The 22,557-nt window shown below is 42.1% G+C and overlaps 5 protein-coding genes across 11 annotated transcripts; 2 read left to right on the top strand and 3 right to left on the bottom strand.

Annotated features, from left to right (window-relative positions):
• Window positions 1-597: 597 nt before the first annotated feature.
• kiaa1328 (KIAA1328 ortholog) lies at window positions 598-11,628 on the bottom strand. Of its 5 annotated transcripts, none has more exons than XM_037253049.1 (11): window positions 11,539-11,628; window positions 10,396-10,619; window positions 10,227-10,327; window positions 9,967-10,082; window positions 6,546-6,670; window positions 5,482-5,810; window positions 5,168-5,323; window positions 4,686-4,781; window positions 4,487-4,566; window positions 3,923-4,031; window positions 598-964 (listed from the first exon to the last, which is right to left on the bottom strand). In XM_037253049.1, exons 1-11 carry the CDS (start codon window positions 11,591-11,593, stop codon window positions 745-747), a joined length of 1,611 nt encoding a protein of 536 aa, XP_037108944.1. In that variant the 5' UTR covers window positions 11,594-11,628; the 3' UTR covers window positions 598-744. The 5 variants fall into 5 exon arrangements, with proteins under 5 accessions (XP_037108944.1, XP_037108943.1, XP_037108942.1 ...); XM_037253048.1 differs by having other exon boundaries at window positions 5,168-5,386; XM_037253047.1 differs by having other exon boundaries at window positions 5,168-5,398.
• A 171-nt stretch (window positions 11,629-11,799) lies between these two features.
• tpgs2 (tubulin polyglutamylase complex subunit 2) lies at window positions 11,800-14,174 on the top strand. 3 transcript variants are annotated; one of them, XM_037253060.1, is made up of 7 exons: window positions 11,800-12,142; window positions 12,245-12,324; window positions 12,409-12,496; window positions 12,924-13,064; window positions 13,139-13,252; window positions 13,334-13,497; window positions 13,752-14,174. In XM_037253060.1, exons 1-7 carry the CDS (start codon window positions 11,986-11,988, stop codon window positions 13,965-13,967), a joined length of 960 nt encoding a protein of 319 aa, XP_037108955.1. In that variant the 5' UTR covers window positions 11,800-11,985; the 3' UTR covers window positions 13,968-14,174. The 3 variants fall into 3 exon arrangements, with proteins under 3 accessions (XP_037108955.1, XP_037108953.1, XP_037108954.1); XM_037253058.1 differs by having other exon boundaries at window positions 11,804-12,142; window positions 13,749-14,174; XM_037253059.1 differs by having other exon boundaries at window positions 11,807-12,142; window positions 12,924-13,061; window positions 13,749-14,174.
• Window positions 13,570-17,104, bottom strand: aqp7 (aquaporin 7). The gene is made up of 6 exons (XM_037253056.1): window positions 16,719-17,104; window positions 15,926-16,052; window positions 15,711-15,848; window positions 15,494-15,612; window positions 15,200-15,417; window positions 13,570-15,071 (listed from the first exon to the last, which is right to left on the bottom strand). Exons 1-6 carry the CDS (start codon window positions 16,884-16,886, stop codon window positions 14,876-14,878), a joined length of 966 nt encoding a protein of 321 aa, XP_037108951.1. The 5' UTR covers window positions 16,887-17,104; the 3' UTR covers window positions 13,570-14,875.
• Window positions 17,105-18,423: 1,319 nt separating this feature from the next.
• zgc:64106 (uncharacterized protein LOC393348 homolog) lies at window positions 18,424-21,902 on the top strand. Its single transcript, XM_037252377.1, has 6 exons — window positions 18,424-18,681; window positions 19,352-19,591; window positions 19,736-19,825; window positions 19,964-20,152; window positions 20,238-20,347; window positions 20,432-21,902. Exons 1-6 carry the CDS (start codon window positions 18,525-18,527, stop codon window positions 20,609-20,611), a joined length of 966 nt encoding a protein of 321 aa, XP_037108272.1. The 5' UTR covers window positions 18,424-18,524; the 3' UTR covers window positions 20,612-21,902.
• On the bottom strand, window positions 21,032-22,080 carry mlnl (motilin-like). The gene is made up of 6 exons (XM_037252035.1): window positions 22,049-22,080; window positions 21,906-21,967; window positions 21,621-21,751; window positions 21,419-21,520; window positions 21,254-21,348; window positions 21,032-21,122 (listed from the first exon to the last, which is right to left on the bottom strand). Exons 1-5 carry the CDS (start codon window positions 22,078-22,080, stop codon window positions 21,259-21,261), a joined length of 417 nt encoding a protein of 138 aa, XP_037107930.1. The 3' UTR covers window positions 21,032-21,122; window positions 21,254-21,258.
• Window positions 22,081-22,557: the final 477 nt, after the last annotated feature.

Consider the following 22,557-nt stretch of genomic DNA (forward strand, 5'->3'; position numbering starts at 1 on the left):
CAAAACTATACCATGCTGGAAAACAGTTGTCTGAAAGACCCGCTGAGTGTAATTTTTCCACAGTAAGTATTCCACAGTTCGCTTAAGGAGACTATTTAAGAGCCTTAGACAACAGTGATGCCTTGAGATATGAGTATCAGTTGCTCCATGACTCTTAACTCAAAATACCGGCAAGCTTAAATCATCTTCCTTGTGGAGATGAGAGGAAATTTGAAAAAACGTAATCCATTTCAGCTTCTGCCCAAACGAAATTTAAAAACTTAAGCAAAAACCTAATCTTAACGCTGTTGCATGTGACTTGGCCACTGGGGGCAGTATTATACACTCATGAAGAAATGCACAAAGAAGACAATTAAACTGTAATAGTAGTTGTTTTTAGCCGAGGATAAAGTCAATATGTTTTAAATAAATCAAAGTATATATTCTGTTGCCTAAAGTATTCAAATAGAAGTGCTATTTGTTTGGCCACCTATAATACTTTGCAATGTGTGTTAGCATGTTTTAAATTGGGTCATTGACATTTCCTCGTAATGTTACTTGGCAGCCAATGGCTCCATATTGCCACAGAGGCAAGAAAGAAAGAAAAAAGTACATTACTAATATACCCACAAATGATGATTTATTTGTACTTAAAATATGACATGACGCGAGTTCACTCAAAAACATACTGAATGAATTGAAAATAAAACTGAAATGAAAAGAACTAAGTCGAACTTAAAAAAAAAAAAAAATCGCTTCCTCTTGTCAGCAAATGAAAAAAATATCCTCCAATATTTGGCTTTCTTCCAAGTCCTGCAGGCAATTCAGACGATGAGGCACCGCAGGGGTACGCAGACCTCTGCAGATTGGTTTGGGCGCAGTAAGAGCTGGTCCACATTGGGATGACCAAGATGATGCTTTGCATTGCTCATGTGCCGCAATGGGACTAAAGTTATCTATTAACTCAACCACAGAGAAGTCAAACCTGGGGGTGGAAAAAAGAATGTTGCTGTTATTCAATTCAACGTACAGTACATTTTTGTCTGCAGGGGCATTTCCTGGCTGCGGCATCCTTGTCCTAACAACAGGAAACGCACACACAATGCCAAACTGCTAAACAATACAAACTCAAATTTAAAAAGGTGAGCAAGCTGAGGGTACCAGCACCAGAAATGCCAAATAGCCAGTTTGGATGGAGAAATTGTGTGCTAAAATATTGCCAACTACCTTCTGCGTGTTAACCCCATTAATATAAAAGCAAATGACTACATTGCTGAATTATGGACTGATTCCTAACAAGCGGCTTTAACAAGCCAAAACCACTGGTGCGCTCCAACAGAAGTACACCGTTTCTTGTCGGCATGAGAGGGACGGAAAATCGGAGAACCTGGCGCCTTGATGCCTGGAATAGAAATGAGGGAATGTGCAGTGAAATAAATAAAGCAAAACAAAGAAGATTAGGCTAATAGAGATTCAATCCCTCAGTCTGTCTGGCTTGATAAATTATTCAACGTATACACAGTGGAAGGACAACCATTCCAAATACAAAACATGAATTCTTTAAAGCATGCTCCAGTGAAGTTGCTAACATAATTCTCTGCTCGTTTAAAGCCGCAACCATTTGCATCACATGCAGTGCTGCGCGCAGCTCCCTGAGGTGAGCACCGCGTTTGGCATGCACTTGTTGGGGCCGTCCCCAAACGCCGCGCTGTGGATCATTTAGTTCAGGGCCACAGAGAAAGGAGGAAAAACTTTTGTTAAATTGCCATTTCATTTGCATTTTATCCGTAGACAAAATTACCATGTCGTTCCCTCACTTCACTTGTCTGTTGTTTTTTTCCATGCACCAGTAGCATAGAAAGTAACAGAAAATAAAATGAATACTGTGTGTGCAAGCCGCTATACGATTGTCACTTAAGGTAAGAAGGTCATTATAGCCTTTTCTATTTCTGCTCCGACTCACTTGTGACGGCTACTTTCTGACTTTGTGAGGAAGTACGCAAAAAAACGTAAAAGTTTTTCTTGGAAAATGAACTCGAGTGTGAACATGTTTGAGTGACAGTAGAGAAAGCTTATCAGGGTCAAGTTAGCTGAGGGAAGATAAGTGTAAAGATTGATTTTTTATTTTTTTTAAAAACTGAGTGACATAACCTGAAGTAAGTTAATGTATTTTCCTCATTTGGGTTCCTGCCTGTCAACAGGCACAGGAGAGAATGAGCAAAAGTGAGCGTGACTGGCCAAGAGAGAGAAATTGAGAGATGGAAAGCAAATGCAGCTTTGTGGATACAGAGCGGGAACATGGGGGAGGGACTTTGGCTAGATTCCGTCTCGCGAAATGTGAGAATTTGCATTTTTATTTGTTGATTTATTTAACGGACAGAGCTCTCAAACAGCCATCCATCAACAAACGACATGCTGGTAATGAATAATGCATTGATTAACAGCGGGCACAATCTATAACAAGGCGTGGGGGGGGTACAGTTTGGTCAGAGTGTTACGGGAGCGAGGGTGGGGCAGAGCGGGTGGCATAAGGCAGAAAAGAATGCCAGTAGCGATTCAGAAGGCTTTAACTTTGTGACTTTATACTCTGAGGTGCAGTCAGATATTAATAGATTCGTAGCTCAAGGGACTTTCATAAAATCTGTCACTGTTGCCTGCATTTTTTTTTTCAGCAAGAGCAGATGTTCTTTCAGTCAAAGTAGTTTTAGTATTTTGAATACCGCGTCATCATTTTTTATAATGATTATCGTTACTTTTAGGCTAATGTGCTAGCAACTCGTGTCTATGGCATGCCACAGAAACTGTTTTCTTCTTTGCGGCCCTCTATACAGTGCTCCTCCCATTTAGTTTGAAATATGTCCATGATCCTTTGCATGCCTCCTCGCTTCTAACGCTCACTGCACTCTTTCATTAAAGATGGTCGTCTCACCCCGGTGCCCTTATTCATTTGCAGTCCAAACAGTAAGAGAGTAGAAAAAAGAAAAAAAAAATCGTGGCCAAAGCATAGAGTCTGCATGTCAATTTCCCAACCAATCAATAGCGTGCGTGTAATGGCAGGCGAGATGGAGATGAGATGGAACTGTCTCATTACTAACTGGCACAGAATTCAAGCAAGGATTAATAAGGTCGCTTCATGTTAACCCGAGCTTTGTTTGGTAATTTGCACATTAAGATGGAACGGTTTTAGATCAGATGGCCCAAAGGGGCACGTCATTGTTGCTAGGTAAAGTAGAACTGAATTGTTTGAAATCACGCGAGCTGCATCATTCCATCCACATATTAACTTGCTCCTTTCACAGAGCGCTGTCACAATACCCGAGGCCATGCTGCAACTTTCAATAACATGATGGCAATGATCCCACCTTTTGGCCAGAGGAGCACATGCAATGGCCGCTGAGCTTCGAGTATCAATGAATGTCATCAGCCGGCTGCACGAGAAGGACGGGAAAGTATCGAAAAGGCCGAGATGTCCTTGGAACTGTATGAAGAATTTCGGTGAGTAGTATTCACTATAGTACCCTTGTTTATCTTGAAGAACATCTTACACAGCAGCTAGGGTACTTTATTTTCCTTTTGTGCAATGCTCAAGCGCTCACCCCCCACCCCTTCAAACTTGCTTTTCACATTGCTGCCTCTTGCTTTCTCTGTCTCATTACTGTTGCAGAGAAAGGAGGGAGGGCAGTGTGTGCATCCAGAAGTCTGTTCAATTACACCTGCTGCAAGGTCCCTGCCAGGTAGACTAATGGAACGCAGCATGTCTCCTGACAGACTGGCCCCGGCGCTAGCTAGCCCACTAAAAGCTTCATTTAGCATCTCGCAGCCGAAAAGTTAGCTGAACTAAGTGTCATAATTTACCCCGGATAATAGAAATTCTGCAGAACCCCGTTTAGAATGTGATAACGAGGCTTTTCTGGATTACATTATCGACCAGTAAAAAGGTTACCGATTTTCAGATGTCTTTTGAATCTGGGGTTCCACGATGAGCTCGGCAGGGCTTGCGGGGAACCCAACAGGGGATGTGGCAGTGTCCTTTGTTGACTGCGCTGTAGCATCTGTCAAGAAATGTACACGCTAACATTCAGATATGTCTTAAACCTTGTGTTCCAGTAGCTTTTTTTTTTTTTAAATCAGAATTGGCAAACATGTTTTCATTAACAAAAGAGCAAATAAGAGTGCTGAAAGCTCTTTGCGATGACATGGAGGTACTCACTCTTTTCCTGACAGGCTTTGACACAAAATGGCTGGCTGCTTGTCAAACTAGCACTATATGAATGACTATTTGGCAGCGGTGCCTCCTATTTGTTGATCTGATTGGCCCTTAAAAATGTAACAGCCGGAACATTTGTTCAGTCGCCTTCCAAGTTTTACTTGTGCTAATACTCTCCCGAAGCATGTTTATTAGCTCTACCTCAAATGAATTGGTGAAAGAAACTAATGTGGCATGTCAGGTTTGTGACAAGTATCAATACAGCGTTTTGATTAACTGGAGGGGGGGGTAACAACTTACCACAAAAATGAACATTTTTTTCCCGAGAAGCAGTTTGTGAAGAGTTGTGATGCAAGCTTTGTTGCGCTGGATGGTTCTCACTGTCACAGACAGGCAACAGACACAGTATCAGTAGCCATTTTCATAAGCAGGCCTCAACAATTTCATTCTGTGAATGACTTTGATGGTCATATGGAGCTTTTTCAACAACTTGCTTTACCTGGAGGGCAAATCTTGGCCACGAGGGGTGTCTGGCTGTGATGTTCCATTCTTAGTGACAGAGCTGCTGAGTTTGGATTGACATGCTTCTTGAAGCCTAATATGAACGCAAGAAGGAATTGAAATTAGGAACTGATGTTCTGCCACAGAGCATTATACTGTTGTTCAATATTATATTATACAATATACTTTTTTCAGATTGATACCAGTATGAAGATGATTCACCCATTAAAATACGTCCAGTATCGGACCGATACTGATACCTAGTGCCGGTATCCTTTAAGCATATTGTGATTAAAAATCCATTCTTCAATTTCTTTAATCCTACTTATCCTCGTTTTGATTGCAGGAATGTTCACCAATTTACCCAAGAAGCAGTTTTGGAATGCGTGAGTATTAAATGAAAATATTATATGGACATTTTGTAACTTACTGCTAGACTATGACAAGGAACTTTTTTCTTTTTAGGTTTTTGGACCCTACTTTTTCCAGTCGAGACGTGACTGGCACAGCTGCTGGTTCTGTCTGCTGAGCCGCTCCTCCTGATCAGCCAGACGTGCCTGCAGCTTCTCTCGCTCCAACTCCAGCTGCATCTTCTGCAGCAGCAGCTGGTGCCTCTTCTCCTCCCAGTCCCCACAACTATGTAAAGGGTTGGTCAAAGCTTCCTTATTCTCAGTAGCTGAGTCATTCTCTTCATGTGGCCTGTATGGAAAACTACTAATTTGATAACAGATATTTTATACTTTAAACAACATCTACATTTTAGAAGTGAACAAACAGTTTCAGAACAACCATACCTTTGGCCTAAGGTGCTCTCACAGCTTTTCTCAAGGGAATGTTCGTTTCTATGTTGCTGGGTGTCTTGATAGTGCTGCAAACCAAATTCTCCTCTCTGAATCTGATGCTTACTGATTTGTGCACCAGCATCAGCTGGACAGTTCTTACTAAAATAGGAAGCGGGTGTCGGAATAGTGACAGCTTGCAAGGCTCCTCTCCTTCCGCCACTTCTCTTGTGGACTTGAGCTTGATGTGTTTGACCAGCAGCAAGACTGAGGTATGAGCCATCAAACATTAATCCATTAGCCTGACTAGTAGTTTCGTTAATGGCTTCTTCGCTGCTCGGCACCTGGACACACAAGAAAACCAATGAATGTCTTTTGACCAGCAAAATAGGCTTCCAAAACTTGAATGCGGTGTTCCAGCCAAGATAGGCAAGACTGTTTTATAACCCATGGAGCATAATTTAGAGCTGGCCGAAAGTGAAATTTGTCAGTGTTGAATTATGAACCATTCACTCAATTTGTGCAGATGTGCGGGTAAAAATATTCCCCACATGCGTAATTGGAGTGCGTTTTCTTCCAGTGCGTATAATTACAATGGCGTGCAGTGTCCTATTACGCTTCCCGTATCCTGTTCAGACCTGACAGAGGCGGCAAGATTAAGAGGCCAATTTTCAACTGAGCATTACTGGCAGGTAAACCAAGGTCAGGCACATTATGAGATAAACATAAGGAGGAAAAGCCCGTCTTATAGTTGACTAGGGAAGGGAGAGAGTGACTCATTTGCTAGGGGTCAGGGAGCAGGCAAACAGCCATTATTCAGAGCCACAGTGGGACAATGAGGTTTGGCCGTGTCATCTATTCCATCTCCAGATGCTTAGGCTGAAGAGTGTCTTCCCTTCTCAAGTGTGACCTTGAGAGAGTTTTATTGTGGTGTAATCATATGCCCGCAAGTGACTTCGGGGGGGGTGCTACAGTCAATTGATGGACATTATTTTGGCGCTTAAATATAAATGAGCTGTTGCATGACGTCTCGATGAACCCTTTAACAGCACACTGAGTATATACGAACAGGATCGTACCTTATAGTGAGCTTGTGCCTGGCTAAGCTCAGCGATGGACTGGTTGAGCTTTACTTGTTGCTGAGTCAGGTATTGTTGGTAGAGCCCAAGCAGCTCCTGACACTCCCTGTACTGCTGCTGAAGGCCTGGCGCGCCGGTGGTTAAGGGATAGACATCACTGAGGGATGAGACTTGTGGGTCAAAAACTAACATGGGTTTTTAAATTCCTGAAGGAAAAATAAGAATGCTCTCATGAAAGGTCTTTTTAACCGGCGTGCCAACGTTGCTTTTAAAAATGCCTCGTTTAAAAGGTCACTGTATGCAGATCAGTCGTATTAGTAGGGAAACGATTCACTTGGGGGGGATTAAGACAGACGGTGGCTAGATTTACTAGACAACCCATATGAAACCATTATTTGCGCAAACAGTTACATGCTTGACCAGGAAAGTACAGAGAAAAGGAAAAAAAAGGGGCTAGAAAAATCAGACTTTGTGTCAGAGCACAGAATTTTCACCATCTGGTTCGATCCATGCTGCGCTGAGCTGGGCAGGGCAGGGGCTCTCTGCCAGACAGAGAGTTGGCAGATACAAGGAAACTAATCTGGAGCGGAACTACTGCTGCGCCCCAGGAGCCCACTAATGACAGTAGCACCATCGCACCACAGCAGCACATACAAAGATAATGACTAGGAGATACACAGACAAACTCATACATATTCAATAATCAACCTGCGTCTTACTCTGACTTTCTAGGACACACACACACACACTGAGGCACAAGAGCACAATTTCCCCCCACACAAACGCTACAATAAAAGCAAGTCGTGCACACACACACACACACACACACACACACACACACACACACACACTCCCACCCAAGCTGACCATAAAGTGTGTTTCCTCCAGGCCATATATTTTTATGATGGTGGCCCTGCTACCCCAGCTGATGAGTTTCTCAGCATCCGTTCAAAAAAAAAAAAAAGCCCAGATATTAAGAGGAAATCAAAGTTCAAAGTGGAGTCGTATTGAAAAAATAGTTGGCAGAGTACTCCATAAGGAAACACTTTGGTTGTTAGAGGACTTCAATCAGGTTGGGGAAATGAAACGGGAGGGGAAGGAAAGAGAAGGGGAAACAACTTTGAATTGAGGAGCAGACAAGACAAATGCAATGAAGCAGCTTCCATAAACTGGGAGAAAAGCGAGGAAAGGAAACACATTGATTGAACGCTCCATCTAACTATGGAGCCCCCCCTCCCCTCCAGCACTGATAATGTCTATGGAAGTCTTGCACGATGAAAGGACATCACAAGGACATCACATCATGTAAACCGTTGCTAGGAGGTCTATTTATGCAGCATGAATAAGGAAGTGTCTGGGAAGATACTGAATATGCGTACACAGCCACCACACGCGCACCGAGATTGCAAAATGCATGGGTGTTTAAATGCCAAAACATTTGAATGAAATATAATTATATTACAAAAAGCACAATGAAGAATGTCTCGCTGTGCACCAGGATCCTGTCGGTAAAGCATGCTAATATGCTGACGGGGACAAGCGGTCGGTCCCTGGACAACAAGCACTATGGGCAATCTGATCCAAGGAGAGCAATACTAACAAGATTCCACTTCTGTGCCAGATGCTACAAAAACAGACTTTCTCCACATCCTTGGACAACAGCCAAGGGCCAAGTACAGTACTCGGCAAGCCCGGTTGTTTACATCATAGTTGCAAATTGCCAACAATGACTTACTCCTCCCCCCTTTGCTCCCAAAATACTCCAAATCAAGGGCTTGGGTTGAAGAGGCCTGTCAAAATGATTCACTTCCCTGTCAGGCTGAGGCTTGAATGAAATTATGAAATCCACCTCAAGGAGGAACAAATTTGCACACTGGGGGGTGGGGGGTGTTCTAAAGCCTACTTTAGCACACCGAATCAAACAGATTGAGCCTGAAGAGGACAGAAAGGGGCGGAGATTGATAGCTGGAAATGTGTAGGAAAGGAAGCAATGATGGTGAATTAATTGAAGCTGACAACTTGCGTAACCTTGTAAATACAACTGAACCTAAAGAAAATGGTCGCAGCAAAGTCACACAGACAAAAATAAATAAGCAAAACGATTCATAAGGAAAACATTCCGATTATTGAGGTCCATACCCAAGATGAAAGCCAATAAAAGCAATCTAGAAAAGATTTGGAAGTATGTCAAATTCAGTCATAAAATATTTTGCAGTCACATCTTGTAGTCGATTGGAAGAGAGGTAAAAGGCTTCCCAACCCTCCACGGCCTCTGGCTTTTCTCTAGTTGTGTCTCCTGCTGTGTTTTGTCGAGCGCTATCGCCACGGTGACCTCGGCACATAACAGCGTACTTACTTTTAATGTACGCAAGCGTCGCTTCTTTCCGAGACGAATTCATTTCAATTCGAAATGTCAGCTGAACACCCAAATATCAAGGTTACTTTTTCCTCTCTCATCCTTGGTGGCTTAGAGCTAAACTATAGCCCAACATTTCTTACACCCCGTCAACCCTGAACCTTGGTTAGATAAGATAAGCTAAGGCGTAATGGAATTAGATTTGACAAGACTCTCATTCAGTGTGTTTGCCTTTGGTGTCTCCTTAACCTTTCTGTGAAGTGGCAAAACCTTATCCCCGAGAAGTGCGTTCATGACTCTTGCTCACACTTTAAAAGACTACGTTATCCCCCCCCGAGGTGCCGGGAACCTAACATTTTTCTCTCGCAAATACCTTTTAATGGAGTTTAGAACTTTGGTGTAAATGCCAAGTCTGCAAGCCCGAGCAAGCTTAATTGAGCCGTGCTGTCCTAATTTAGCACACTTCCATTTCCAATCATACAATTTAGCAGCAGGGTAAATTACTCTTCATATTTTGCAGCAATTTAACATCAACTGATTATTGTGCGTTAACCTGTGTGGAATTTTAAGGAAGACGGCGGGGAGCATAAAATATAATAACATTGTTAGCCTCAAATTAGTGAATAAATAATATTCTGGCTTTCACTGTGTGCAGAGGAATTGACATCCAATGCGCAAAGTAAAGGTTACAAAAACATATTGAAAAGAGACACAATAGTCTTCTTAGTAAATACCAAACTTAATAGATGCTTTCGAGTTTGGGCCATTGTTTCAACCGTGAAATTGATTTTGTGCACAAAGGCAAATAAGCTGCAAGCACTTACAAAAGACAACTGTGGCAGACGTCAAAAAATTGAAATGAATCTCCCCATTTGTCTGCCTCTAGTAGAAATTCAAGAGTTGCATCGGCTGCACAATGGCTTTGCTAAGACAACAGTGCCCCCTGTGGACGTTGTTCTGTATAGTCAGGCGCAGCACAGAAAAATACTTGCACACAAAATGTAGATAATGTTGCAGCCACAGACTACTGCACTGGTATTTTGTCAATAATATCTAAAAGGATACTTTCTCTTTCATGTGCTATAACCAAATTCTGTTGCTCGAGTTGTTGGATCTTGCTTTCGAAATTATCATGTTCATCTTTCAGGCGCTTCACAGATTCTTCCTTCTCCTCACTCACTCTAGGGAGGGGGGGGAAAAAAAGACAATACATTATATATTAAAATCAAATGGGAGGCAAAAGCGAGCCAGCGAAGCAAGAAAGCAAAAGCCATGAGGGATTTTATTTCAATTGCTTCTTCGGAGGGATTTGATCAGAAAACTACCTGGCTAGTTCTTCAATCAGGTTTGCAATGCGACGTTTGTCATCGGGACAGAGGTCTTTCAGACTGACTTGGCTCTGTGCACTGATGCTTTCAAATATTACCTAGGGAACAAGGTTTTAGTTTTACATCCAGTTAATTTGCAAATATGACAAAATGATGAAAACCTTACTGGTGATGTGCTGTCAGTGGTTGGAGAAGCACTGGCAAAGGTTGAGACATTTTCCTTAACGTCAGAACTGTATTGATCATTTTGTACATAGCTCTGTTTTTTGCCACCCCTCTTTAATGGTATGTCAATCTTGCAGTCAGAGGAGCGCCTGGATTGCATCTTGGTATTTTTTTTACTTGAGGTGCTTGTGCCGCCTGGCTGACAAGAGATCACGTCATCTTCTCCTGCGATTGGAGAAAGAAAACATGGTGAGTTTGACAATGTCTGAGAAAGTGTATTTTATTTTGGCTCACCAGAAACAAATACCAGAGATTGTACCTCATCTGCCACTATGTCAACAGAGACAGTGGAATTACTTTTTACAAGAACAGTAGTTTCACACAATGGAATAATAAAAAAAACTAAACGTTCAAAAGCTATTTCTTTCTCTGGATTATAAGATCTCTAAAAGTAACAAAGTAAGGTTCTAATTTAATCTATTAGGGTTAGAGTTTGGCCTGTGACTACTACAACTAAATGAAGCTGATCATCTGTGCTATTTAAAGTGCCTAAATAATTGAGCGCTCCTAGCAGCACTCGGTGGATTTTTGAGAGCGAGTTGTGTCCAGCGGATCAACAACCGTTTATCTGGGCTTGTTAGTGACGTTAACATAAATGGCATCTTCATTCAGTTGGCCACTTGTAAAGTTTACATTTATTGGGCAAATTTGTTCATTAACTTGTTAAAATAACAATGCATTTATTCAGGTTTTATTTTGTATTTAAGTTTATATTGCAGCTGCAAAGTAGTGCAATAAAAATACGAATATTTTTCCTAACATGATGAGTAATTGTATTTAACAATCGTGAATACAATATTGATCAAGGAAATCTTGATTGGAATTTTGACCATAATCGTGCAGCCCAACCCGTGACCAAAATGTGACCGCGCGACTGCTAAGTTTCTCTTGAGCAAGGCACTTGAACCAAGCAAAAACCTTACTCCGATACTGTAACTCGAGTTGTTTACTTGCTTTTTTGTTTTGATACTTGACTACTTGTTGTTTTGTAAAAGATCGTGCATATAATCTTGGAAGAATGAAAAGTAATAAAACCATACGGACTGGAAAGTAAATAAACAAATGAATACATGAATAAGCATACCACTCTTGACCCAAAATATTCCGGATTTTGAATTCCTTTTGTCAACTGCCGCCATGTTGAAACAACCGCCGCAAGTGACAAGGAAGCAAACCTTGCTAAGAAAATGTAGCTCCGCCTCTTAGCCAAATATGAAGATCTGATTGGCGGGTTTTCCAACAGGCGTTTTTCTATTGGCTTACATACGGACCCCGCCCCCCACAAGCTCCCCCCCTCACACGCACCCCCGCGACAAGACGTCCTGACGCAAACGCTTCCTGCAGACCGCATGGTCAGGTGACGTCATGATGATATATTATATTAATCAAAATATGAGATAGTTTAACACAATCAATTATCGTCTTTTTTTAATAACAGCGCATCTGTAAGTGTTAAGTGACGCCGGAAGGTGGCAGCGATGTATAACATCATAAACTCTCAGCGAAGAAGAAAAAGCGTTGCCAGCTGCTGATGTACCTTGGTGACCGTGACAAACCCGAAGGGGTTGCTCTTCTAGAAATTAATAAAAAAAATATTTTTATTGGGAGAAAAATGGACGAGACAAAAGTAAGAGTGTCGGTCAAATGTGTGCCTGAAAGACTGACACTGGGCATCACGCGAATCCTTGGTGAGTATTTTGATGCGGCGTCAGAACTAGCAACATCCGTAACATATATTATAACGCTTCTTCCATACAATAAATTCTAAATCGTATTTCTCTTTGCACCAGAGAACATGCCTGGTGTTGCCGATGTGCGCCTTGCAGAGAGGGAGCCTGGAGAAAAAAGGAGTCTGCTCTCATGGGAACAGGTGAAGGAAACCCAACCCATAAGATGCAATTGTCAACAATCAAATGTCAGATTATTAAAAAAAACATCTGTTTCCTCTCCGCAGAAAAACAATTGCATTCTACCAGAGGACCTACGAGATTTTTATCTGACAACAGATGGCTTTACACTTACTTGGAGCGTCAAACTAGACGGCAAGTGAATCTGTTTTGATTATTCTAACAGATTCCCAAATTTGCTATGTGAGTTTGTCAAGTGCGCTGTAGGTAACGATTCTATGCCGGCGATGTATTGTGGAAGAACAATTAAAAGCCAGAAATGTTAGATGACAAATTCCCTATTGTGTGATACTCATATAAAAGTAATCGCTTTTAGTTTAACAAAAGAGCACCAGATTTCACACTGAGTATGCAAATTTTGGAGATAATTGAGCTCATCATTATTTTAGTATGCAGTACAGTTAATAATGTTTTGTGACACTTTTGTTTGTTGGTGGTGTTTTTTCAATTGAAAATATGCATCATATCTCAGTATATGTTGGGAAACGGGATTTGACATGCACTGAATTGCAATTCAAATACCTCTCGTAATATTTTGTAATGTTTTTTGTGTCTCCTTCAGATGAATGTGTTCCCTTAGGATGCATGACAATTAACAGTGTGGGAAGGTTGCAGCCTCTTCTCCAGCCAACACAATTTTTCTCTCTGCCAAATGCACCATCATTGGCTGACCTAGACTGGGAGGAGGGCAGTGCAGAATGTGGTGAAACTCATATGTCAGATTCTGTAATCGTCTTCACCCGGAAATAATGCAAATTTATTTTTGTAATTTAACAGGGTCAGAAAATACTCCCACTCCTCCACATTTTGATTCTCGGAGCCGCATCTTTGAGTTGGATTCATGTGGCGGGAATGGCCAAGTGTGCTTGGTATACAAAAACACCACCCCAGGTGCTCTTGGAGGTTTTTTTTGTCCAAAAATATATCTATCTGACCCCTGACAATTTATTTAACATTCTTTTCTTTTTCCAGGTGTGGTCGCCCAGCAGAATGAAATTTGGTTTCTGGACCGCTCGCTTAGCTGGCATTTCTTAACCGCAACCTTCTCCTCTTACTACCGCCTCATGATCACACACCTGGGCCTGCCCGAGTGGCAGTATTTTTTTACACCTTATGGCCCCAGTCCGCAAGCCAAGGTAGTAAAGAGAGTTCTTTTGAAAATACTCTGTATCAGCGATACATTTTAATAAAGTAGTTAATACACCAGGTAAATTGAGATACTTTATTTTTTGCCATTTTGATAAGTACAGTGTTTCATTCAAAGTAATGAACAGACACATGATTTGTGTTGGAAAATCAAAATCTTGCTTGTTTTCGTTTCTCAATGTTTTTTAATTTATTTATTTTTTGTGTGTTAACTCTCTAACACCCGTCGTTCCCTCCGCAGCAGTGGTCATCGCTATACCAGCCGCTGACCTTCAGAAGTGAGCTCAGCCTCACTCCTTCTGCCGGAGACGTTCACGTCAACAAGATTGATCCCACAAAGGCTTTTAAAGCCAAAGCCAAGGTACCCACGCCTAAGAAGAAGCCGTCCGCACCGTCCAGCCAAGCGAGCAATAGCAAAAGCCCCGGCAGCAGTGGAAGACCGGGCACAGCGAAGCGATAAAACCGGATTTGTTTGATGATATTTCAAGCAGCTCTCGGACAGTACTTGACAACTGAGGCTCTGTCACGAGTGTCCATCAAACTTCATTTAAGAAAGTCACAAGCAATGACCGTCTTTAAAATCAGTGAATTTCATTTTGCGTATTCATACAAAGCTTGATCTTATGATCTACCATGCCAGATATAGAATAAATTAACTATGCATAAATTACAAGTCTGTTTTGAATGTAAACTTTAATAAAATGCAGCTGCTATTCCTTGATCAAATTGTCAACACTTGACACCATAACCCTCAGTCAAATTTTCAATATTACAGGTGCTATTTATAAATCCATAACTTCACAGTAGATGATTATTCTCTTTGTAATGCCCGCGGAGTGTGGCCGCATAAGCAATAAGACTTCTTGGCTCAACTTTGGGCTCAACTATTTTTCAAGTGATTCCAACATGAAGGTTATCTTTTCACTTTTTGCCCATAGACTGCTGTCTGCCTGAATGAATAATAGATACATGCCTATTACTCTGCATAATATTAAAGGCTCTTAAAGGAGGTAGGATTTTAAGTCAGTGTCACACTCAGTTACTCCAAAGTTAGACCAGCTACTTTTGCATCATTAATGAAAGTCGGCTGACTCTTCAAGAAAAATATTTTAGGTTTCAACTTGTCTTACTCCTGGATGTTGAACATTTGCATAATAAGCCTTAGCTGAGTGCCATTTCTCTTTCAGCTCCAAGAAGCAGCTTAGCAAGTGATGCAAATTGTAACCGAGTAACTAAGATACAGACACGCGAGTCCCACGTTTGCGTCATTATTAGCGGATCGTCCAATCAAAGCAATCTTGGAATGTGTCAGCTACTCATGTGCACCTGGCTTGACATGCTCCACTCATCGTATTAGTTGGGAACCTCTCACACACAAAAATCAGTGTCAGCGTTTTGTTTTTCCAGTGATGCAGTCTCCTTCTCTACTCTTTCTATCGGTCCACTGCAATTTTCTGAGTGTGGAGGATGATGAAGTTCAACCAAGACCTTGTAGACTCCCGCACCCAATACGCCTCCAACCATCGGGGCGACAATTGGCACCCACCACCAACCATTTCCGGCCCTGCACAGATCAACAAGCAAATTATTACACGTCTCCTCACTTTCAAAACTCTTCAGACTGTTATCAAGAAAGACAGATGATTATTGGCTTAGAGCCCGAATACCAATAGCCCCCCCCCCCCCCCATACCAGAACACTTGAACCCCCCAACCCGCAATGGCCGTGAAGATCCTCGGCCCGATGTCTCTGGTGGGATTGATCGCGTAGCCACTGTTACTGCCCATAGAAATGCCGATTAATAGCACCAAGAGACCCACGACGGTTGGCTCGGCGCCTGCTGCAGCTGGTCTGTTTTTCTGGTCGGACAAAGCCAACAGGCACAGCAGTAGCAAAGCTGTCCCAAATACCTGACAATAACACAATCAAAGTCATGACGAGACCTCATTTTTTATTTGTCTCCAGTGTGAATCCAGTATTTTGTACCTGGTCAATGAATCCTCCCAAGAAGGAGAGGTAATAGGCAGGATAGGTGGCAAAGATACTAGCAGTGGCCTTGACGCCAGTTACAGTCAGATTCCCTCCACAATAGTTGTGTATTGCCTCTGCAAACACATCAAATTGGCAATCGGTACCTTTGTGTCGTGTGAAAGGAGAAACCGCTCAGTTACCAATCTCTCTTGTTCATTCAGCGTGTCCTCACCGTAATACACAGCATAAACCGACGCTGCGGCTAAAAAGGACCCCAGAAACTGTGAGAAAATATAGAGGGGGAACATCCTCCACGGCAGGCGGCCATAGACACACATGGCGAAGGACACCGCCGCGTTCATATGAGCGCCTGGTGGAATAACAAAGCACATGATGGCACAGATAGCGTTTATCTTTTTATGCTTGAAGATGAGGCAACCTTTATACCTGAAACTTTCCCTCCTACATGACTCCCAATTGCAACACCCAGCCCAAAGCCCAGATTGATGCTTATGTAATGTCCAAATTCTCCTTGTCCAATCGTGACCTGCGCCACTGAACCAAGGCCAAACACCTGGAAACAGAAATCAGACTGCTCAGAGTGACGATTAAGGACAGACAAAATAACTGACGATTAAGGACAGACAAAATAACTGACGACTCACTTTTGAACTAGTGCTAAAAAAAGAAAAAAGCTGAACTAACCCTAACCCTGACGCCAACTTGGATGTTTAGATTAAAACGAGTGGAAAGGCTTACACTGAGCTATTCATTCAGGGAACAGGAAATGTCCAGATCCGCCAGCACAAATCATGCACCCTAAAGTTAAAACGTAAGCAGAGTGTCAAAGTACAAGATGGGGGTGCACATCAAAGCTCAGGACATGTCTTGTTGCTGTTGTGTTAACTTTTATTACATGTGTCACATGTTTGTCTCTGGGCTTCACATTGTAACTCACTGTTCTAAATTTGGCATCGATTGGAACAGCAAACAAAACATGTGACTCTGGCGACCCCCTCCACGTGGCCCGCTGCCTGACCTTTCTCCAGATTGAATCTTCTCTCACTTCCCCCAAACACAAAAAGGCACGAGGCTTTTAATCAAGAACATAAGCGTGCTAATCATTATCATCATTATTGCCTTGATGTGCCGAAATAAAAGCAATGTCCAAACCTTTTTCATTATCTTGTTGCCAAAGTATGTCAATTTTATCACAAAGAATGAAGAAACAACTTCTTACCATCATTACATAAGTGCAAAGAGTTTCAGCAAGTCCCACGCGAACAATTTTATTCCTTAATCGAAAAGCTCGGGTTACAAGAGGTGCTTTTCGCGGAGGGATTCCTTGATCTGCTGACTGTGCAAAGTCCTTCATTTCTTCTTCTTGTAGTTTGACCATTTCTCTCATTTAGCTTCTTTTGTCTTGCAAGACTACTGTTGGAAAAAATAAAGCTAACTGCAGAGAAATCCTGAGTTCAGACTTGTAGGACTGACATGCTGCCCACATGCGTCCACAAATACAAATGGTCGCCTTCCCAACAGGCACCGCTGTTCTCTGATCTAATTTCACGCGAGCTGTGTGCGCCTCTCTCGCTCTCTTGCTGTCTTCATCACACAGTGCAATTGGGTCCACACTTTATAGCAGTGACACAATCTTCCTCTCTCCCTCCCACCCCCCGGATATGCTCACGCTGACATACAGACAGCTGCGGCCTCCAATAGCTTTGCGTCAGCACTTGGCCAGTGAGGAAACTGTTATTTGAAATATCTGCTTAACATCACTGGACAAGGACTACCGTATTTTCCGGACTATAAGGCGCACCGGACTATAAGGCGCACCTTCAATAAATGGCCCATTTTAAAATGTTGTCCTTATATAAGGCGCACCGGACTATAAATCGCACCATTAATGCATCATGTCAGATTTTTAATCCGAATCAAATCATTCTCTATTTTATCTTTTTTTATTTCAACTTCAGACGCAACAAATTACTTTATAATCACAAAATAATGATCCATAGTCTTTTTGATTCATAGTCTTCAGCAGGCCACTTATGATTGATTTCATGACACAATGCTTCGGGCCAGTTTAAAATTAGGAATTTGGTCCATATATAAGGCGCACCGGACTATAAGGCGCACTGTCGGCTTTTGAGAAAATTTTAGGTTTTTAGGTGCGCCTTATAGTCTGGAAAATACGGTACATATGTAGCATTACGCTGAAACATTGAAATGACTGAATCTTTGATGATAGCTCAAACGTTTTACTTTGTGTTTTTCGCTGTGTCTATTGGAGGATGCCACCACAGTGGTGGTAAAGAAGAGATAAAATGTCAATCAATGTTCATAGAATTATCCATTCATTTAGAGGGGGCGGGGTCTGGTGTGTTCACACCCACAACCCATTTTAAAATGGCTTGATTGGGTTTGCAAAAATACCAACACCTAGTCTAGCCCACCCCTGTGCAAATTTATACCTTGCAACAGTAGATAATCACATAAGGTGAGGCAAACAGGATTTTGCCTCCACAGCATGCAGCCTCATTTGTGTAGCTGCGTGACCCACATTGAAAAGGCCGGTTCACTTCTTCTGCGGCCCTAGCTAGCGAGTTTGTTATCTGGCTTTGAAACGATTGAAGCCTAATCTCGTGCTGCGCATACTGCTGGACTTGAGTTGATAAAAGTGCAATCTTGCACACATGTGAGGTACGCAGGGCGGCATGCAGGCCACCAATAACCAAAAACGTTGCCCAACAGGTTCCACTGGTGGCATCTAACGCAACAGTGACCGGCTGAAAGATAGTGACGGACATGAAAATGACCTAGAAAAAATTGCAAACTTCTCACTTTGGGTGTCAATATCTTAGGCAACCAATCACGACAGCCTCGATGAATCAGTAACTATATACGGTTGCTTTGTCTTGAGAACTCTGTGGTCACGCCTACTTGCTGTGGACTGGCCCACATTGTCATACATCAAACTCACAAGCAGCCGGAGGACCAGAACTCGTCCGTTTGTGCTTCTGCAACCACGCTGGCTGATACAATGAGCTGGTTGGATGTGATCGCTCACCTGCTGTGGATGGTAATTACGCTGCTGCTGTGGATGGTGGTGCGCTCACAGCGGAGAGGACCCTGGGACCCACGTGCTTGTCCCACGCAGCTCAAAGGGAAGACGGCGATCGTGACAGGGGCCAATTCAGGTCTGCTTGGCTCTCATGATTCCACCAATATGGCTACTATAGAGTTAGCAATCTTGTAAAAAAAATTCCATGTCAAAATTCAATATTTGTTATACAAGTTCAAGATATGTTGACATGCTCAAATATGATTATTTTGGGATTAATACAAACCCTTATATGAGACATTCAAAAAAGTCATGATCAAGAAAGTGATTTTTTTTCAGCCACAATAACGTAAATGTAAAGTTAGGCAAGGCAAGTTTATTTGTATAGCACATTTTCTGTACGAGACAATTCGAAGTGCTTTACATAGTAAAGCTGTGTCTCCTGTTGGGTAAATACATACATCAACAACTTCAAAACACCATTTCTGTTTTCAAATTGATGTTAGAACTAAAAAAAGAAAAAAAAAAAAGACCAAAATGAAATCATGCTCAGTTTTGTTGATAATGCTTTAAACTCTAGTCTACTTTTTTATCTTGACAAGTTTTACATTGCTGTTTCCAGCTATTCTAAACAAATGATGTCACTCAACTGGTTGCAGAAATATTTTTCAGGTGAAAGAATTTCTGAGTGTTGTTTGATAGTATCAGCATGCAAGAACTTTTGCATTTTTGTCAACACCTTCATTTAAATTAAATGTTTACACTGCTACTGTTTTTTTTTTGGTTTTTTTTGTCGCTGCTCATAGGGATCGGAAAGTTCATCGCCATGGACTTTGCTCGCAGGGGTGCCCGTGTCATTCTGGCTTGTCGAAGTGTGTCCCGTGGGGCCGCAGCGGTGAAAGAAATTCAAGCAAAAACAGGAAACCCTGACGTCCATGTGCGTCCGGTGGACCTTTCTTCTCTGGACTCTGTCAGAGATTTTACTAAAAGAATTCTGGAGGAAGAAAGCGCCCTTCACATCCTCGTCAACAATGCTGGAGTATCAGGTGAAATATAAATAGCATGTCATGTTTGTGATTCATTCTAAAAATTTCCAGCTCCCCAAAAAGTTTAAGAATGTGGAAGTGTCAGTTTATGGGTCCTTTATTTTTGTTCACGTTGTGAATCGTATATTCAATTCCCTCCAATAGGTTTACCCCGGCAGATTACCAAAGATGGACTTGATGTTTCTTTCGCAACCAATCATTTGGGGCCATTTCTTCTCACCAACCAGCTTGTTGGTACGATTAGAGAATGTCTATTACTGCTTGTGGCAATTGAGGTTTGAATGTTCCCTAACTAACCGAAAAAAAATGTTTATTTGTGATAAGCAGGCTACTCACCCCCCTCTCCCTCCCTCACCCTTCTGATTCTTTCAGACCTGATGAAACACTCAGCTCCAGCACGTATTGTCACCGTCAGCTCTGTCAACCACAAAAAGGGTGAAGTGGACTTCTCTCATTTTCACGGGGAGAATGTAACTTACGAGCTTGATCGGGTTTACAATCACACCAAGCTACACAATATCATCTGCACGAATGAGTTTGCACGGAGGCTTCAAGGATCAGGTTGGGCTCCCATGACTTTGAATTCTATTTATTAGATTTGATCATTTTGTTCACATGCATGTGTGCGTGGGTCATGTTCATGGAGACGTCACCGCCAATTCAGTCCACCCTGGTATCGTCCTGACGGGAATGATGAGGCACTATCCCTTCAGAATTCGTTTTATCTTCAGCCTCATTGGACAGTTCTTTTTCAAGGTGAGTGCTTTGGATGTCAGTTTTCGTGATTCAAAGTGATTTTTTGGTTTGATTTTATTTGACCATTCTTTCCCATCTCCGCAGTCGGCAGAGGAGGGGGCAGTCAGCGTCATTTACTGCGCCGTTTCAGAGGAAGCAGAAGGCATAAGTGGAAAGTATTTTGACAGCGACTGCTCCCTTGTCCTCCCCGCCCCTTTAGCCCGAGACACAGCCCTGGCAGTCAAGGACTTTGAGATCTGCGAAAGACTGACATCCAAGCTGTGAAACAATGCTTCTCCTGATAACAGAAAGGAGCTCCACTTTCATGTATTGTTGTTCAAGTGACTGGACAGGCTTTCGAGCACTCAGGTTCATTCAGTTATATTTAATGCAACTTTGCATTATATATACTGGATACTGTTTTAAAACTTTAAATATTGTAAAGGGTTTGAATTTCAATATCTGATTGATAATAGCAGGGTTTTTGAAACTTGGACCATAAGACATTTATCAATATAAAATCAAGGCAGCATTACAAATGAAAGTGAGCTACATAAAAATGATCCTTGTAGCGATTGTTACAAAAAAAAGAATTAATTGCAATTTTCTATTACTATTGCGCAATATTTCAGAACAGGTCTGAGGTTGGTGTGGAAAATACAACATAGGCTCTATTTAGTTAAACAGTTTTTTTCCCTTTATTGACTAATATATTAAAAGAAAATACAAGAGCATTCATTCTTTGACGAATTCATACAGCATTTTTATCTTCTGTTCCCCAGCACACTACTCAACTCTAAAGACAAAAAATGGGAGACAACCCAATTATTATTATTTTGAAGTTTTTGCATGAGAGTCATCTTTGGTTCATGAAGTCACTTAAAGGTCAAGAAAGAGTTTAGTTCTGGAAACAGTGAAGTACCTTACCGTTGCTACATTTCATGGATGAGCTCCTCGAGCACAGGAGCGACATGGTCCAGCTGTTTGGGTGAAAGACGCACGGTGATGTCCACTGTTTTGTCCTGTACGCATGCACAGAGAATTAACATTTCATATTACACAACACAATGGCGGCGTCTGTCGTTCACGCACTGGATTTCCACCATGCTCTACTTGGGGAAGCTGTTGGACGGCAACTTCCTCAAACTGGCCGTCCTCCGACCGAGGCTCCATGTCCTTTCTCCCCTCGCGCTCCTGGAGAGCAGACACCCAAACACAAAATATTTTGATTAATGAACTGGTTTTCCCAAACTAGTTTCAAATGACTTATTCAAATACAATACAATCATCTTACTTTCATCAGCATCATCTCCTTGGGACTGAAGAAGGTGATGTGTCCTTGTGTCCTCTCAACCAGCAACGCCACAAGGCACGCCAGTACCACGCAGACAGCAACAGCTCCACGCATGCTCAATCCGCTCAGTGCTGGGAAAATGTAAAGATGAACAAGCTCATTGGATCTCATCAACTCGAACACTTGTGTGGGAGAGTCACTGCTTCATACACGCTAGAAGAAATACATTCCTGTGGCAATCATGACAAGACAAAAGAAGTAAACGATAAAATGTTGCATGCTCACGTGTTGTTTGAACTTTGATAAGTTGGTCCCCGAAGCGTGTTAAAAGATGAGAAGAGCGTCTCCTGCCTGAATGAGAACTTGTCCCCGTCAGCCTTTATATCAAGACGCTCCTGATGGCCCAGCATTTTACCATCCTCCCTGACATCCGCTCCTCAACAGGCTCCTTCGCAAACATTCTCATCCAGACTCATGGAAACAAAGATATTACGCATTAACTGGGCTCTTTTTGTGCAAGGGGAGCTGGGTAGACTCAATGTATAAGAATGTTGTCCTTTGGGGAGACAGATTTGCTTTTGGATCAACTCATTGCAGAAAAACATGATTTAATTTTGCATACCACATCTCATCTGTGTGAAGGTGTGTCCTCAGAAGTCGGTCATAAATTGTCTGCTTCTAAGAATAAGCCAACATGCTGTGACATTTATGACATGCCAGTAATATAATGTGGCGCACATAAAGGCTCACATGCATGTGCTCCTAAGAAACCCTGCAACGCGACAGAAGTTAATGATGCTTTTCCTCAAATCCACCACTTGACCGTGTTCCTGCAAGGTGGTGAGGCATTAGAAAACACTCTGCAGAAACGGTCTAAAAACGTCACACCGTCATTGTATCCCAATGAGTCAAGTACATAAGTAGTGTGCATTGGCAA

This window comes from Syngnathus acus, chromosome 5 (assembly GCF_901709675.1).
Source record: "Syngnathus acus chromosome 5, fSynAcu1.2, whole genome shotgun sequence".
Taxonomy (NCBI): Eukaryota; Metazoa; Chordata; class Actinopteri; order Syngnathiformes; family Syngnathidae; genus Syngnathus; species Syngnathus acus.